Genomic DNA, 19,558 nt, shown 5'->3' with positions numbered 1-19,558 from the left:
TGTTGAAATACAGAAATAAGCACTTTTCAAAAACAAGCTCCAAATCATGTTGAAATACAGAAATAAACACTTTTCAAATACAAGCTCCAAATCATGTTGAAATACAGAAATAAACACTTTTCCATAAACAAGCTCTAAATCATGTTTGATGCACTCTGTAAGTTAATTTTATTTCAGTACTGTTTAATCAGGATGATAGGAACACTGTGGACAGTTTTCAGCAAGTTGCAACATTGAAATACAGAAATAAACACTTTTCCAAAAACAAGCTCTAAATCTTGTTGAAATACAGAAAAAACACTTTTCAAAAACAAGCTCCAAATCATGTTGAAATACAGAAATAAGCACTTTTCAAATACAAGCTCCAAATCATGTTGAAATACAGAAATAAACACTTTTCCATAAACAAGCTCTAAATCATGTTTGATGCACTCTGTAAGTTAATTTTATTTCAGTACTGTTTAATCAGGATGATAGGAACACTGTGGACAGTTTTCAGCAAGTTGCAACATTGAAATACAGAAATAAACACTTTTCCAAAAACAAGCTCTAAATCATGTTGAAATACAGAAAAAACACTTTTCGAAAACAAGCTCCAAATCATGTTGAAATACAGAAATAAGCACTTTTCAAATACAAGCTCCAAATCATGTTGAAATACAGAAATAAACACTTTTCCATAAACAAGCTCTAAATCATGTTTGATGCACTCTGTAAGTTAATTTTATTTCAGTACTGTTTAATCAGGATGATAGGAACACTGTGGACAGTTTTCAGCAAGTTGCAACATTGAAATACAGAAATAAACACTTTTCCAAAAACAAGCTCTAAATCATGTTGAAATACAGAAAAAACACTTTTCGAAAACAAGCTCCAAATCATGTTGAAATACAGAAATAAGCACTTTTCAAAAACAAGCTCCAAATCATGTTGAAATACAGAAATAAACACTTTTCAAAAACAAGCTCCAAATCATGTTGAAATACAGAAATAAACACTTTTCCATAAACAAGCTCTAAATCATGTTTGATGCTCTCTGTAAGTTAATTTTATTTCAGTACTGTTTAATCAGGATGATAGGAACACTGTGGACAGTTTTCAGCAAGTTGCAACATTGAAATACAGAAATAAACACTTTTCCAAAAACAAGCTCTAAATCTTGTTGAAATACAGAAAAAACACTTTTCAAAAACAAGCTCCAAATCATGTTGAAATACAGAAATAAGCACTTTTCAAATACAAGCTCCAAATCATGTTGAAATACAGAAATAAACACTTTTCCATAAACAAGCTCTAAATCATGTTTGATGCACTCTGTAAGTTAATTTTATTTCAGTACTGTTTAATCAGGATGATAGGAACACTGTGGACAGTTTTCAGCAAGTTGCAACATTGAAATACAGAAATAAACACTTTTCCAAAAACAAGCTCTAAATCATGTTGAAATACAGAAAAAACACTTTTCGAAAACAAGCTCCAAATCATGTTGAAATACAGAAATAAGCACTTTTCAAAAACAAGCTCCAAATCATGTTGAAATACAGAAATAAACACTTTTCAAAAACAAGCTCCAAATCATGTTGAAATACAGAAATAAACACTTTTCCATAAACAAGCTCTAAATCATGTTTGATGCTCTCTGTAAGTTAATTTTATTTCAGTACTGTTTAATCAGGATGATAGGAACACTGTGGACAGTTTTCAGCAAGTTGCAACATTGAAATACAGAAATAAACACTTTTCCAAAAACAAGCTCTAAATCTTGTTGAAATACAGAAAAAACACTTTTCAAAAACAAGCTCCAAATCATGTTGAAATACAGAAATAAGCACTTTTCAAATACAAGCTCCAAATCATGTTGAAATACAGAAATAAACACTTTTCCATAAACAAGCTCTAAATCATGTTTGATGCACTCTGTAAGTTAATTTTATTTCAGTACTGTTTAATCAGGATGATAGGAACACTGTGGACAGTTTTCAGCAAGTTGCAACATTGAAATACAGAAATAAACACTTTTCCAAAAACAAGCTCTAAATCATGTTGAAATACAGAAAAAACACTTTTCGAAAACAAGCTCCAAATCATGTTGAAATACAGAAATAAGCACTTTTCAAAAACAAGCTCCAAATCATGTTGAAATACAGAAATAAACACTTTTCAAAAACAAGCTCCAAATCATGTTGAAATACAGAAAAAAACACTTTTCCATAAACAAGCTCTAAATCATGTTTGATGCTCTCTGTAAGTTAATTTTATTTCAGTACTGTTTAATCAGGATGATAGGAACACTGTGGACAGTTTTCAGCAAGTTGCAACATTGAAATACAGAAATAAACACTTTTCCAAAAACAAGCTCTAAATCTTGTTGAAATACAGAAAAAACACTTTTCAAAAACAAGCTCCAAATCATGTTGAAATACAGAAATAAGCACTTTTCAAATACAAGCTCCAAATCATGTTGAAATACAGAAATAAACACTTTTCCATAAACAAGCTCTAAATCATGTTTGATGCACTCTGTAAGTTAATTTTATTTCAGTACTGTTTAATCAGGATGATAGGAACACTGTGGACAGTTTTCAGCAAGTTGCAACATTGAAATACAGAAATAAACACTTTTCCAAAAACAAGCTCTAAATCTTGTTGAAATACAGAAAAAACACTTTTCAAAAACAAGCTCCAAATCATGTTGAAATACAGAAATAAGCACTTTTCAAATACAAGCTCCAAATCATGTTGAAATACAGAAATAAACACTTTTCCATAAACAAGCTCTAAATCATGTTTGATGCACTCTGTAAGTTAATTTTATTTCAGTACTGTTTAATCAGGATGATAGGAACACTGTGGACAGTTTTCAGCAAGTTGCAACATTGAAATACAGAAATAAACACTTTTCCAAAAACAAGCTCTAAATCATGTTGAAATACAGAAAAAACACTTTTCGAAAACAAGCTCCAAATCATGTTGAAATACAGAAATAAGCACTTTTCAAAAACAAGCTCCAAATCATGTTGAAATACAGAAATAAACACTTTTCAAAAACAAGCTCCAAATCATGTTGAAATACAGAAATAAACACTTTTCCATAAACAAGCTCTAAATCATGTTTGATGCTCTCTGTAAGTTAATTTTATTTCAGTACTGTTTAATCAGGATGATAGGAACACTGTGGACAGTTTTCAGCAAGTTGCAACATTGAAATACAGAAATAAACACTTTTCCAAAAACAAGCTCTAAATCTTGTTGAAATACAGAAAAAACACTTTTCAAAAACAAGCTCCAAATCATGTTGAAATACAGAAATAAGCACTTTTCAAATACAAGCTCCAAATCATGTTGAAATACAGAAATAAACACTTTTCCATAAACAAGCTCTAAATCATGTTTGATGCACTCTGTAAGTTAATTTTATTTCAGTACTGTTTAATCAGGATGATAGGAACACTGTGGACAGTTTTCAGCAAGTTGCAACATTGAAATACAGAAATAAACACTTTTCCAAAAACAAGCTCTAAATCATGTTGAAATACAGAAAAAACACTTTTCGAAAACAAGCTCCAAATCATGTTGAAATACAGAAATAAGCACTTTTCAAAAACAAGCTCCAAATCATGTTGAAATACAGAAATAAACACTTTTCAAAAACAAGCTCCAAATCATGTTGAAATACAGAAATAAACACTTTTCCATAAACAAGCTCTAAATCATGTTTGATGCTCTCTGTAAGTTAATTTTATTTCAGTACTGTTTAATCAGGATGATAGGAACACTGTGGACAGTTTTCAGCAAGTTGCAACATTGAAATACAGAAATAAACACTTTTCCAAAAACAAGCTCTAAATCTTGTTGAAATACAGAAAAAACACTTTTCAAAAACAAGCTCCAAATCATGTTGAAATACAGAAATAAGCACTTTTCAAATACAAGCTCCAAATCATGTTGAAATACAGAAATAAACACTTTTCCATAAACAAGCTCTAAATCATGTTTGATGCACTCTGTAAGTTAATTTTATTTCAGTACTGTTTAATCAGGATGATAGGAACACTGTGGACAGTTTTCAGCAAGTTGCAACATTGAAATACAGAAATAAACACTTTTCCAAAAACAAGCTCTAAATCTTGTTGAAATGCAGAAAAAACACTTTTCAAAAACAAGCTCCAAATCATGTTGAAATACAGAAATAAGCACTTTTCAAATACAAGCTCCAAATCATGTTGAAATACAGAAATAAACACTTTTCCATAAACAAGCTCTAAATCATGTTTGATGCACTCTGTAAGTTAATTTTATTTCAGTACTGTTTAATCAGGATGATAGGAACACTGTGGACAGTTTTCAGCAAGTTGCAACATTGAAATACAGAAATAAACACTTTTCCAAAAACAAGCTCTAAATCATGTTGAAATACAGAAAAAACACTTTTCGAAAACAAGCTCCAAATCATGTTGAAATACAGAAATAAGCACTTTTCAAAAACAAGCTCCAAATCATGTTGAAATACAGAAATAAACACTTTTCAAAAACAAGCTCCAAATCATGTTGAAATACAGAAATAAACACTTTTCCATAAACAAGCTCTAAATCATGTTTGATGCTCTCTGTAAGTTAATTTTATTTCAGTACTGTTTAACCAGGATGATAGGAACACTGTGGACAGTTTTCAGCAAGTTGCAACATTGAAATACAGAAATAAACACTTTTCCAAAAACAAGCTCTAAATCTTGTTGAAATACAGAAAAAACACTTTTCAAAAACAAGCTCCAAATCATGTTGAAATACAGAAATAAGCACTTTTCAAATACAAGCTCCAAATCATGTTGAAATACAGAAATAAACACTTTTCCATAAACAAGCTCTAAATCATGTTTGATGCACTCTGTAAGTTAATTTTATTTCAGTACTGTTTAATCAGGATGATAGGAACACTGTGGACAGTTTTCAGCAAGTTGCAACATTGAAATACAGAAATAAACACTTTTCCAAAAACAAGCTCTAAATCATGTTGAAATACAGAAAAAACACTTTTCGAAAACAAGCTCCAAATCATGTTGAAATACAGAAATAAGCACTTTTCAAAAACAAGCTCCAAATCATGTTGAAATACAGAAATAAACACTTTTCAAAAACAAGCTCCAAATCATGTTGAAATACAGAAATAAACACTTTTCCATAAACAAGCTCTAAATCATGTTTGATGCTCTCTGTAAGTTAATTTTATTTCAGTACTGTTTAATCAGGATGATAGGAACACTGTGGACAGTTTTCAGCAAGTTGCAACATTGAAATACAGAAATAAACACTTTTCCAAAAACAAGCTCTAAATCTTGTTGAAATACAGAAAAAACACTTTTCAAAAACAAGCTCCAAATCATGTTGAAATACAGAAATAAGCACTTTTCAAATACAAGCTCCAAATCATGTTGAAATACAGAAATAAACACTTTTCCATAAACAAGCTCTAAATCATGTTTGATGCACTCTGTAAGTTAATTTTATTTCAGTACTGTTTAATCAGGATGATAGGAACACTGTGGACAGTTTTCAGCAAGTTGCAACATTGAAATACAGAAATAAACACTTTTCCAAAAACAAGCTCTAAATCATGTTGAAATACAGAAAAAACACTTTTCGAAAACAAGCTCCAAATCATGTTGAAATACAGAAATAAGCACTTTTCAAATACAAGCTCCAAATCATGTTGAAATACAGAAATAAACACTTTTCCATAAACAAGCTCTAAATCATGTTTGATGCACTCTGTAAGTTAATTTTATTTCAGTACTGTTTAATCAGGATGATAGTAACACTGTGGACGGTTTTCAGCAAGTTGCAACATTGGAATACAGAAATAAACACTTTTCCAAAAACAAGCTCTAAATCATGTTGAAATACAGAAAAAACACTTTTCAAAAACAAGCTCCAAATCATGTTGAAATACAGAAATAAGCACTTTTCAAATACAAGCTCCAAATCATGTTGAAATACAAAAATAAACACTTTTCCATAAACAAGCTCTAAATCATGTTTGATGCACTCTGTAAGTTAATTTTATTTCAGTACTGTTTAATCAGGATGATAGTAACACTGTGGACGGTTTTCAGCAAGTTGCAACATTGGAATACAGAAATAAACACTTTTCCAAAAACAAGCTCTAAATCATGTTGAAATACAGAAAAAACACTTTTCAAAAACAAGCTCCAAATCATGTTGAAATACAGAAATAAGCACTTTTCAAATACAAGCTCCAAATCATGTTGAAATACAGAAATAAACACTTTTCCATAAACAAGCTCTAAATAATGTTTGATGCTCTCTGTAAGTTAATTTTATTTCAGTACTGTTTAATCAGGATGATAGGAACACTGTGGACAGTTTTCAGCAAGTTGCAACATTGAAATACAGAAATAAACACTTTTCCAAAAACAAGCTCTAAATCTTGTTGAAATACAGAAAAAAAACTTTTCAAAAACAAGCTCCAAATCATGTTGAAATACAGAAATAAGCACTTTTCAAATACAAGCTCCAAATCATGTTGAAATACAGAAATAAACACTTTTCCATAAACAAGCTCTAAATCATGTTTGATGCACTCTGTAAGTTAATTTTATTTCAGTACTGTTTAATCAGGATGATAGGAACACTGTGGACAGTTTTCAGCAAGTTGCAACATTGAAATACAGAAATAAACACTTTTCCATAAACAAGCTCTAAATCATGTTTGATGCACTCTGTAAGTTAATTTTATTTCAGTACTGTTTAATCAGGATGATAGGAACACTGTGGACAGTTTTCAGCAAGTTGCAACATTGAAATACAGAAATAAACACTTTTCCAAAAACAAGCTCTAAATCATGTTGAAATACAGAAAAAACACTTTTCGAAAACAAGCTCCAAATCATGTTGAAATACAGAAATAAGCACTTTTCAAATACAAGCTCCAAATCATGTTGAAATACAGAAATAAACACTTTTCCATAAACAAGCTCTAAATCATGTTGAAAAACAGAAATAAACACTTTTCAAAAACAAGCTCCAAATCATGTTGAAATACAGAAATAAACACTTTTCCATAAACAAGCTCTAAATCATGTTTGATGCACTCTGTAAGTTAATTTTATTTCAGTACTGTTTAATCAGGATGATAGTAACACTGTGGACGGTTTTCAGCAAGTTGCAACATTGGAATACAGAAATAAACACTTTTCCAAAAACAAGCTCTAAATCATGTTGAAATACAGAAAAAACACTTTTCAAAAACAAGCTCCAAATCATGTTGAAATACAGAAATAAGCACTTTTCAAATACAAGCTCCAAATCATGTTGAAATACAAAAATAAACACTTTTCCATAAACAAGCTCTAAATCATGTTTGATGCACTCTGTAAGTTAATTTTATTTCAGTACTGTTTAATCAGGATGATAGTAACACTGTGGACGGTTTTCAGCAAGTTGCAACATTGGAATACAGAAATAAACACTTTTCCAAAAACAAGCTCTAAATCATGTTGAAATACAGAAAAAACACTTTTCAAAAACAAGCTCCAAATCATGTTGAAATACAGAAATAAGCACTTTTCAAATACAAGCTCCAAATCATGTTGAAATACAGAAATAAACACTTTTCCATAAACAAGCTCTAAATAATGTTTGATGCTCTCTGTAAGTTAATTTTATTTCAGTACTGTTTAATCAGGATGATAGGAACACTGTGGACAGTTTTCAGCAAGTTGCAACATTGAAATACAGAAATAAACACTTTTCCAAAAACAAGCTCTAAATCTTGTTGAAATACAGAAAAAAAACTTTTCAAAAACAAGCTCCAAATCATGTTGAAATACAGAAATAAGCACTTTTCAAATACAAGCTCCAAATCATGTTGAAATACAGAAATAAACACTTTTCCATAAACAAGCTCTAAATCATGTTTGATGCACTCTGTAAGTTAATTTTATTTCAGTACTGTTTAATCAGGATGATAGGAACACTGTGGACAGTTTTCAGCAAGTTGCAACATTGAAATACAGAAATAAACACTTTTCCATAAACAAGCTCTAAATCATGTTTGATGCACTCTGTAAGTTAATTTTATTTCAGTACTGTTTAATCAGGATGATAGGAACACTGTGGACAGTTTTCAGCAAGTTGCAACATTGAAATACAGAAATAAACACTTTTCCAAAAACAAGCTCTAAATCATGTTGAAATACAGAAAAAACACTTTTCGAAAACAAGCTCCAAATCATGTTGAAATACAGAAATAAGCACTTTTCAAATACAAGCTCCAAATCATGTTGAAATACAGAAATAAACACTTTTCCATAAACAAGCTCTAAATCATGTTGAAAAACAGAAATAAACACTTTTCAAAAACAAGCTCCAAATCATGTTGAAATACAGAAATAAACACTTTTCCATAAACAAGCTCTAAATCATGTTTGATGCACTCTGTAAGTTAATTTTATTTCAGTACTGTTTAATCAGGATGATAGGAACACTGTGGACAGTTTTCAGCAAGTTGCAACATTGAAATACAGAAATAAACACTTTTCCAAAAACAAGCTCTAAATCTTGTTGAAATGCAGAAAAAACACTTTTCAAAAACAAGCTCCAAATCATGTTGAAATACAGAAATAAGCACTTTTCAAATACAAGCTCCAAATCATGTTGAAATACAGAAATAAACACTTTTCCATAAACAAGCTCTAAATCATGTTTGATGCACTCTGTAAGTTAATTTTATTTCAGTACTGTTTAATCAGGATGATAGGAACACTGTGGACGGTTTTCAGCAAGTTGCAACATTGGAATACAGAAATAAACACTTTTCCAAAAACAAGCTCTAAATCATGTTGAAATACAGAAAAAACACTTTTCAAAAACAAGCTCCAAATCATGTTGAAATACAGAAATAAGCACTTTTCAAATACAAGCTCCAAATCATGTTGAAATACAGAAATAAACACTTTTCCATAAACAAGCTCTAAATAATGTTTGATGCTCTCTGTAAGTTAATTTTATTTCAGTACTGTTTAATCAGGATGATAGGAACACTGTGGACAGTTTTCAGCAAGTTGCAACATTGAAATACAGAAATAAACACTTTTCCAAAAACAAGCTCTAAATCTTGTTGAAATACAGAAAAAAAACTTTTCAAAAACAAGCTCCAAATCATGTTGAAATACAGAAATAAGCACTTTTCAAATACAAGCTCCAAATCATGTTGAAATACAGAAATAAACACTTTTCCATAAACAAGCTCTAAATCATGTTTGATGCACTCTGTAAGTTAATTTTATTTCAGTACTGTTTAATCAGGATGATAGGAACACTGTGGACAGTTTTCAGCAAGTTGCAACATTGAAATACAGAAATAAACACTTTTCCATAAACAAGCTCTAAATCATGTTTGATGCACTCTGTAAGTTAATTTTATTTCAGTACTGTTTAATCAGGATGATAGGAACACTGTGGACAGTTTTCAGCAAGTTGCAACATTGAAATACAGAAATAAACACTTTTCCAAAAACAAGCTCTAAATCATGTTGAAATACAGAAAAAACACTTTTCGAAAACAAGCTCCAAATCATGTTGAAATACAGAAATAAGCACTTTTCAAATACAAGCTCCAAATCATGTTGAAATACAGAAATAAACACTTTTCCATAAACAAGCTCTAAATCATGTTGAAAAACAGAAATAAACACTTTTCAAAAACAAGCTCCAAATCATGTTGAAATACAGAAATAAACACTTTTCCATAAACAAGCTCTAAATCATGTTTGATGCACTCTGTAAGTTAATTTTATTTCAGTACTGTTTAATCAGGATGATAGGAACACTGTGGACAGTTTTCAGCAAGTTGCAACATTGAAATACAGAAATAAACACTTTTCCAAAAACAAGCTCTAAATCATGTTGAAATACAGAAAAAACACTTTTCAAAAACAAGCTCCAAATCATGTTGAAATACAGAAATAAGCACTTTTCAAATACAAGCTCCAAATCATGTTGAAATACAGAAATAAACACTTTTCCATAAACAAGCTCTAAATAATGTTTGATGCTCTCTGTAAGTTAATTTTATTTCAGTACTGTTTAATCAGGATGATAGGAACACTGTGGACAGTTTTCAGCAAGTTGCAACATTGAAATACAGAAATAAACACTTTTCCAAAAACAAGCTCTAAATCTTGTTGAAATACAGAAAAAAAACTTTTCAAAAACAAGCTCCAAATCATGTTGAAATACAGAAATAAGCACTTTTCAAATACAAGCTCCAAATCATGTTGAAATACAGAAATAAACACTTTTCCATAAACAAGCTCTAAATCATGTTTGATGCACTCTGTAAGTTAATTTTATTTCAGTACTGTTTAATCAGGATGATAGGAACACTGTGGACAGTTTTCAGCAAGTTGCAACATTGAAATACAGAAATAAACACTTTTCCATAAACAAGCTCTAAATCATGTTTGATGCACTCTGTAAGTTAATTTTATTTCAGTACTGTTTAATCAGGATGATAGGAACACTGTGGACAGTTTTCAGCAAGTTGCAACATTGAAATACAGAAATAAACACTTTTCCAAAAACAAGCTCTAAATCATGTTGAAATACAGAAAAAACACTTTTCGAAAACAAGCTCCAAATCATGTTGAAATACATAAATAAGCACTTTTCAAATACAAGCTCCAAATCATGTTGAAATACAGAAATAAACACTTTTCCATAAACAAGCTCTAAATCATGTTGAAAAACAGAAATAAACACTTTTCAAAAACAAGCTCCAAATCATGTTGAAATACAGAAATAAACACTTTTCCATAAACAAGCTCTAAATCATGTTTGATGCACTCTGTAAGTTAATTTTATTTCAGTACTGTTTAATCAGGATGATAGGAACACTGTGGACAGTTTTCAGCAAGTTGCAACATTGAAATACAGAAATAAACACTTTTCCAAAAACAAGCTCTAAATCTTGTTGAAATGCAGAAAAAACACTTTTCAAAAACAAGCTCCAAATCATGTTGAAATACAGAAATAAGCACTTTTCAAATACAAGCTCCAAATCATGTTGAAATACAGAAATAAACACTTTTCCATAAACAAGCTCTAAATCATGTTTGATGCACTCTGTAAGTTAATTTTATTTCAGTACTGTTTAATCAGGATGATAGGAACACTGTGGACAGTTTTCAGCAAGTTGCAACATTGAAATACAGAAATAAACACTTTTCCAAAAACAAGCTCTAAATCATGTTGAAATACAGAAAAAACACTTTTCGAAAACAAGCTCCAAATCATGTTGAAATACAGAAATAAGCACTTTTCAAATACAAGCTCCAAATCATGTTGAAATACAGAAATAAACACTTTTCCATAAACAAGCTCTAAATCATGTTTGATGCACTCTGTAAGTTAATTTTATTTCAGTACTGTTTAATCAGGATGATAGTAACACTGTGGACGGTTTTCAGCAAGTTGCAACATTGGAATACAGAAATAAACACTTTTCCAAAAACAAGCTCTAAATCATGTTGAAAAACAGAAATAAACACTTTTCAAAAACAAGCTCCAAATCATGTTGAAATACAGAAATAAGCACTTTTCAAAAACAAGCTCCAAATCATGTTGAAATACAGAAATAAACACTTTTCAAAAACAAGCTCCAAATCATGTTGAAATACAGAAATAAACACTTTTCCATAAACAAGCTCTAAATCATGTTTGATGCTCTCTGTAAGTTAATTTTATTTCAGTACTGTTTAATCAGGATGATAGGAACATTGTGGACAGTTTTCAGCAAGTTGCAACATTGAAATACAGAAATAAACACTTTTCCAAAAACAAGCTCTAAATCTTGTTGAAATACAGAAAAAACACTTTTCAAAAACAAGCTCCAAATCATGTTGAAATACAGAAATAAGCACTTTTCAAATACAAGCTCCAAATCATGTTGAAATACAGAAATAAACACTTTTCCATAAACAAGCTCTAAATCATGTTTGATGCACTCTGTAAGTTAATTTTATTTCAGTACTGTTTAATCAGGATGATAGGAACACTGTGGACAGTTTTCAGCAAGTTGCAACATTGAAATACAGAAATAAACACTTTTCCAAAAACAAGCTCTAAATCATGTTGAAATACAGAAAAAACACTTTTCGAAAACAAGCTCCAAATCATGTTGAAATACAGAAATAAGCACTTTTCAAATACAAGCTCCAAATCATGTTGAAATACAGAAATAAACACTTTTCCATAAACAAGCTCTAAATCATGTTTGATGCACTCTGTAAGTTAATTTTATTTCAGTACTGTTTAATCAGGATGATAGTAACACTGTGGACGGTTTTCAGCAAGTTGCAACATTGAAATACAGAAATAAACACTTTTCCAAAAACAAGCTCTAAATCTTGTTGAAATACAGAAAAAAAACTTTTCAAAAACAAGCTCCAAATCATGTTGAAATACATAAATAAGCACTTTTCAAATACAAGCTCCAAATCATGTTGAAATACAGAAATAAACACTTTTCCATAAACAAGCTCTAAATCATGTTTGATGCACTCTGTAAGTTAATTTTATTTCAGTACTGTTTAATCAGGATGATAGGAACACTGTGGACAGTTTTCAGCAAGTTGCAACATTGAAATACAGAAATAAACACTTTTCCAAAAACAAGCTCTAAATCATGTTGAAATACAGAAAAAACACTTTTCGAAAACAAGCTCCAAATCATGTTGAAATACAGAAATAAGCACTTTTCAAATACAAGCTCCAAATCATGTTGAAATACAGAAATAAACACTTTTCCATAAACAAGCTCTAAATCATGTTGAAAAACAGAAATAAACACTTTTCAAAAACAAGCTCCAAATCATGTTGAAATACAGAAATAAACACTTTTCCATAAACAAGCTCTAAATCATGTTTGATGCACTCTGTAAGTTAATTTTATTTCAGTACTGTTTAATCAGGATGATAGGAACACTGTGGACAGTTTTCAGCAAGTTGCAACATTGAAATACAGAAATAAACACTTTTCCAAAAACAAGCTCTAAATCTTGTTGAAATGCAGAAAAAACACTTTTCAAAAACAAGCTCCAAATCATGTTGAAATACAGAAATAAGCACTTTTCAAATACAAGCTCCAAATCATGTTGAAATACAGAAATAAACACTTTTCCATAAACAAGCTCTAAATCATGTTTGATGCACTCTGTAAGTTAATTTTATTTCAGTACTGTTTAATCAGGATGATAGGAACACTGTGGACAGTTTTCAGCAAGTTGCAACATTGAAATACAGAAATAAACACTTTTCCAAAAACAAGCTCTAAATCATGTTGAAATACAGAAAAAACACTTTTCGAAAACAAGCTCCAAATCATGTTGAAATACAGAAATAAGCACTTTTCAAATACAAGCTCCAAATCATGTTGAAATACAGAAATAAACACTTTTCCATAAACAAGCTCTAAATCATGTTTGATGCACTCTGTAAGTTAATTTTATTTCAGTACTGTTTAATCAGGATGATAGTAACACTGTGGACAGTTTTCAGCAAGTTGCAACATTGAAATACAGAAATAAACACTTTTCCAAAAACAAGCTCTAAATCTTGTTGAAATACAGAAAAAACACTTTTCAAAAACAAGCTCCAAATCATGTTGAAATACAGAAATAAGCACTTTTCAAATACAAGCTCCAAATCATGTTGAAATACAGAAATAAACACTTTTCCATAAACAAGCTCTAAATCATGTTTGATGCACTCTGTAAGTTAATTTTATTTCAGTACTGTTTAATCAGGATGATAGGAACACTGTGGACAGTTTTCAGCAAGTTGCAACATTGAAATACAGAAATAAACACTTTTCCAAAAACAAGCTCTAAATCATGTTGAAATACAGAAAAAACACTTTTCGAAAACAAGCTCCAAATCATGTTGAAATACAGAAATAAGCACTTTTCAAATACAAGCTCCAAATCATGTTGAAATACAGAAATAAACACTTTTCCATAAACAAGCTCTAAATCATGTTTGATGCACTCTGTAAGTTAATTTTATTTCAGTACTGTTTAATCAGGATGATAGTAACACTGTGGACGGTTTTCAGCAAGTTGCAACATTGAAATACAGAAATAAACACTTTTCCAAAAACAAGCTCTAAATCTTGTTGAAATACAGAAAAAAAACTTTTCAAAAACAAGCTCCAAATCATGTTGAAATACATAAATAAGCACTTTTCAAATACAAGCTCCAAATCATGTTGAAATACAGAAATAAACACTTTTCCATAAACAAGCTCTAAATCATGTTTGATGCACTCTGTAAGTTAAATTTATTTCAGTACTGTTTAATCAGGATGATAGGAACACTGTGGACAGTTTTCAGCAAGTTGCAACATTGAAATACAGAAATAAACACTTTTCCAAAAACAAGCTCTAAATCATGTTGAAATACAGAAAAAACACTTTTCGAAAACAAGCTCCAAATCATGTTGAAATACAGAAATAAGCACTTTTCAAATACAAGCTCCAAATCATGTTGAAATACAGAAATAAACACTTTTCCATAAACAAGCTCTAAATCATGTTGAAAAACAGAAATAAACACTTTTCAAAAACAAGCTCCAAATCATGTTGAAATACAGAAATAAACACTTTTCCATAAACAAGCTCTAAATCATGTTTGATGCACTCTGTAAGTTAATTTTATTTCAGTACTGTTTAATCAGGATGATAGGAACACTGTGGACAGTTTTCAGCAAGTTGCAACATTGAAATACAGAAATAAACACTTTTCCAAAAACAAGCTCTAAATCTTGTTGAAATGCAGAAAAAACACTTTTCAAAAACAAGCTCCAAATCATGTTGAAATACAGAAATAAGCACTTTTCAAATACAAGCTCCAAATCATGTTGAAATACAGAAATAAACACTTTTCCATAAACAAGCTCTAAATCATGTTTGATGCACTCTGTAAGTTAATTTTATTTCAGTACTGTTTAATCAGGATGATAGGAACACTGTGGACAGTTTTCAGCAAGTTGCAACATTGAAATACAGAAATAAACACTTTTCCAAAAACAAGCTCTAAATCATGTTGAAATACAGAAAAAACACTTTTCGAAAACAAGCTCCAAATCATGTTGAAATACAGAAATAAGCACTTTTCAAATACAAGCTCCAAATCATGTTGAAATACAGAAATAAACACTTTTCCATAAACAAGCTCTAAATCATGTTTGATGCACTCTGTAAGTTAATTTTATTTCAGTACTGTTTAATCAGGATGATAGTAACACTGTGGACGGTTTTCAGCAAGTTGCAACATTGGAATACAGAAATAAACACTTTTCCAAAAACAAGCTCTAAATCATGTTGAAAAACAGAAATAAACACTTTTCAAAAACAAGCTCCAAATCATGTTGAAATACAGAAATAAGCACTTTTCAAAAACAAGCTCCAAATCATGTTGAAATACAGAAATAAACACTTTTCAAAAACAAGCTCCAAATCATGTTGAAATACAGAAATAAACACTTTTCCATAAACAAGCTCTAAATCATGTTTGATGCTCTCTGTAAGTTAATTTTATTTCAGTACTGTTTAATCAGGATGATAGGAACACTGTGGACAGTTTTCAGCAAGTTGCAACATTGAAATACAGAAATAAACACTTTTCCAAAAACAAGCTCTAAATCTTGTTGAAATACAGAAAAAACACTTTTCAAAAACAAGCTCCAAATCATGTTGAAATACAGAAATAAGCACTTTTCAAATACAAGCTCCAAATCATGTTGAAATACAGAAATAAACACTTTTCCATAAACAAGCTCTAAATCATGTTTGATGCACTCTGTAAGTTAATTTTATTTCAGTACTGTTTAATCAGGATGATAGGAACACTGTGGACAGTTTTCAGCAAGTTGCAACATTGAAATACAGAAATAAACACTTTTCCAAAAACAAGCTCTAATTCATGTTGAAATACAGAAAAAACACTTTTCGAAAACAAGCTCCAAATCATGTTGAAATACAGAAATAAGCACTTTTCAAATACAAGCTCCAAATCATGTTGAAATACAGAAATAAACACTTTTCCATAAACAAGCTCTAAATCATGTTGAAAAACAGAAATAAACACTTTTCAAAAACAAGCTCCAAATCATGTTGAAATACAGAAATAAACACTTTTCCATAAACAAGCTCTAAATCATGTTTGATGCACTCTGTAAGTTAATTTTATTTCAGTACTGTTTAATCAGGATGATAGGAACACTGTGGACAGTTTTCAGCAAGTTGCACCATTGAAATACAGAAATAAACACTTTTCCAAAAACAAGCTCTAAATCTTGTTGAAATGCAGAAAAAACACTTTTCAAAAACAAGCTCCAAATCATGTTGAAATACAGAAATAAGCACTTTTCAAATACAAGCTCCAAATCATGTTGAAATACAGAAATAAACACTTTTCCATAAACAAGCTCTAAATCATGTTTGATGCACTCTGTAAGTTAATTTTATTTCAGTACTGTTTAATCAGGATGATAGGAACACTGTGGACAGTTTTCAGCAAGTTGCAACATTGAAATACAGAAATAAACACTTTTCCAAAAACAAGCTCTAAATCATGTTGAAATACAGAAAAAACACTTTTCGAAAACAAGCTCCAAATCATGTTGAAATACAGAAATAAGCACTTTTCAAATACAAGCTCCAAATCATGTTGAAATACAGAAATAAACACTTTTCCATAAACAAGCTCTAAATCATGTTTGATGCACTCTGTAAGTTAATTTTATTTCAGTACTGTTTAACCCTCCCGTTGTCCTTCTATTATGCCTAGCACACAGTGTCCCCCCCCGGGGTCACTCTGTCCCGTCTTGGCTAAAGGCCCAGTGGGCACAAGTGTGACAGTATGGGTGTGAACAGCCTTTGCAGATGTATTTCTTACACCTGCAGCACGCTGTGTGTGTCTTGGCGTCCTTCTTGGGTGGGCAGACCTGACACCTCTTCCTCTTACTCGCCCCCAGCGGGGCGGCCGGGGCGGCGGCGGCGGCCGGGCCGGCGGCTCGCTCGCGGGCCTGCGGACGAGCCTCGGCGGATACACGCTCGCCCCGTATGACTTTGACAAGTGCGGACGCGGCTTCGGTGCGGGGGAGACGCTGCCTTCTTTGGATCAAGGGCTTCACGAGCGCCTTTCCGAGCTGCTCCAGGAACACCCTCCTCTTGTTCCGCTTCCCGGGCATCCAGTCGGGGTTGATCTCTCGCCATATGACAAAGGCGTTGTAGGAGGACACGTCGAGGATGTTGTGGAAGATGACCAGGGGCCAGCGGGCGGTCATCCGTCTGCAGCTGTAGGTCCCGACCACCTTGTCTAGGTTGTCCACGCCGCCCTTGTTGCAGTTGTAGTCTAGGATGAGGGCCGGCTTCCGGTCTCGGCGATCGCTGACGTCGGGCTCCGCGTGCCGCGTGCTCAGAAGCAGCACGTTCTTATTTCTCTTTGCCAGGTAGGACACTAGAGTGGCGGTGGGCGTGAAGGCGAACCTGGAGGACGAGACCTGTCTGCCCTTGGACTGGAGCAGCGCGGGAGGGAGCTCGGGCTTGTTCTTTCGCACCGTGCCCACCATGGTGAGGTTCCTCTCGAGGAGCCGCTGCCCGAGTTCGTAGGAGGTGAAGAAATTGTCACACGTGACGTTGTGACCGGCCGGCAGTCCCTCGGTCAGATCGAGGACGACGCGCGCGCCCTGGTTCTTCTCGGGGCATCCGCCGGCCGCCTTGCCGGTGTACACTTGCATCTTCCAAGCGTAGCTGGACTTGGCGTCGCAGGCCACCCACGACTTGATGCCGTATTTGGCCGGCTTGCTGGGAATGTACTGTCGGAAAGGACAGCGTCCTTGAGGCGAGGGAGAGGGGAGGGAGAGGAGAGGGAGAGGAGAGGGAGAGGAGATTAGCAGGAGATTAGCAGCAGCGTCATCGTTACAGGCTCACCATCGGGGCGCACTGCGTTTACGTTACACGCAGCCGCCGCCGCCGCCCGTGCCACTGCCCATTGCTACTGCTGCCCATTGCTACTACTGCCGATTGCTACCGCTGCCCGTGCTACTACTGCCCGTGCTCTCTACGCTACACGTACATACACAGATACATTGACTGCTACCGCTCTCTATGCACAGATACATAGACTGCCCGTGCTCTCTACGCCACGCGTACAAACGCAGATACATTGACTGCTACCGCTCTCTATGCACAGATACATAGACTGCTACCGCTCTCTCTACGCCACGCGTACAAACACAGATACATAGACTGCCCGTGCTCTCTACGCTACGCGTACGTACACAGATGCATAGACGGTACCTCTGAACGGGACCAGTTGTTCGTCCACCGTCACTTCGGGCCCCGGGTTGTAGAGGGCCTGCAGCCGCTCCTCCCACAGGTCCCACACCTCTCTGACGGCCGCCAGTCTGTCGGTGGCGAGTCTCGCGGGTCTCGACTGGCGGTCGTCGAATCGCAGCAGCCTCGAGTACTTGTGAAACGCCTTGAGCGGCATGGTGGCGCGGAACACGGTCCTGCCGCTCTCGGCGTCCCACAGGCTGGCCGCGGCCTCGCCTCGGGACCTGTAGACGCCGGCTAGGATCAGCAGCCCTACGTAGGCGCGCAGGTCTGTGGAGTCCATGGGTCGCCAGCCGTCGCCGTATTTTCTCACCCCCTGCAGGTTGGTCATGTCCACGATGATCCTTTCTATCGCCGGTGTGACAAACAGCCGGAAGGCGGACTCGATGTCGAGCGCTCGCGACGCGGCGTAGGCCGTGGGGCCCGGCGTCACGGCGGGGCAGGGCGGGCGGATGGCGCGGGGCCGGTCCGGGCCGCGATAGGCCGCGGAGGACCATTTGATTTTGCCGTTTTTCGACAGCAACGTCTCCCTTTCTCGCTCTGGCTCTCTGGCTCTGTCTGGCTCTCTGTCTCGCTCTCGGGCAGCGGCCGCGTCTCCCTCCGGCTCTTCCTCCGGCTCTTCCTCCGGATCTTCCTCCGAAGAGGAGCTCGACCGCGAGGCCGAGTCGTCTCCGTAGTCGTCCGCGTCGCGCTCGGGGTTGTATTCCTCACCGTCTTCATCTTCCGAAACGTCCTCCTCTTCGGAATCGCAGTAATCTTCTTCGTCTTCTTGGTCGACGCTGGAGGATATCTGTTCCAGGACCTGAGCCGCGCTGAAACCGGGACTGCGAGGCGTCGTAGGCGGAGGCAACACGCTCGGAGGGGTGGTATTCCTCGTCGCCGTCGTCCTCGTCGTCGTCCTCATCATCGTCCTCATCATCGTCCTCATCTTGTTCTTCTTCTTGTTGTTGTTGTTCTTGTTCTTGTTGTTCTTCTTCTTCTTCTTCTTCTTCTTCCTGACAATATTAGTAGGCTCTCTACGCCCTGCTTGCTGTCGTAGGCGGAGGGCTCACGCTCGGCGGGGTCGTATTCCTCCTCGTCGTCGTCCTCGTCGTCGTCGTCGTCCTCTTCTTCTTCTTCTTCTTCTTCTTCTTCTTCTTCTT

General features: G+C 34.5%; 1 protein-coding gene across 1 annotated transcript; it reads right to left on the bottom strand.

The window, feature by feature from the left end:
* Positions 1-16,841: 16,841 nt before the first annotated feature.
* LOC129850639 (piggyBac transposable element-derived protein 4-like) lies at positions 16,842-18,956 on the bottom strand (the record flags this gene model as incomplete). The annotated part of the gene is made up of 2 exons (XM_055916931.1): positions 16,842-17,916; positions 18,381-18,956. Coding segments are annotated over 2 exons (1,604 nt in total), but the record flags the coding sequence as incomplete, so codon positions are not given.
* Between the last annotated feature and the right edge of the window lie 602 nt (positions 18,957-19,558).

Source organism: Salvelinus fontinalis, unplaced genomic scaffold (assembly GCF_029448725.1).
Source record: "Salvelinus fontinalis isolate EN_2023a unplaced genomic scaffold, ASM2944872v1 scaffold_2147, whole genome shotgun sequence".
Taxonomy (NCBI): domain Eukaryota; kingdom Metazoa; phylum Chordata; class Actinopteri; order Salmoniformes; family Salmonidae; genus Salvelinus; species Salvelinus fontinalis.
This window is presented reverse-complemented; position numbering and strand designations above follow the sequence as displayed.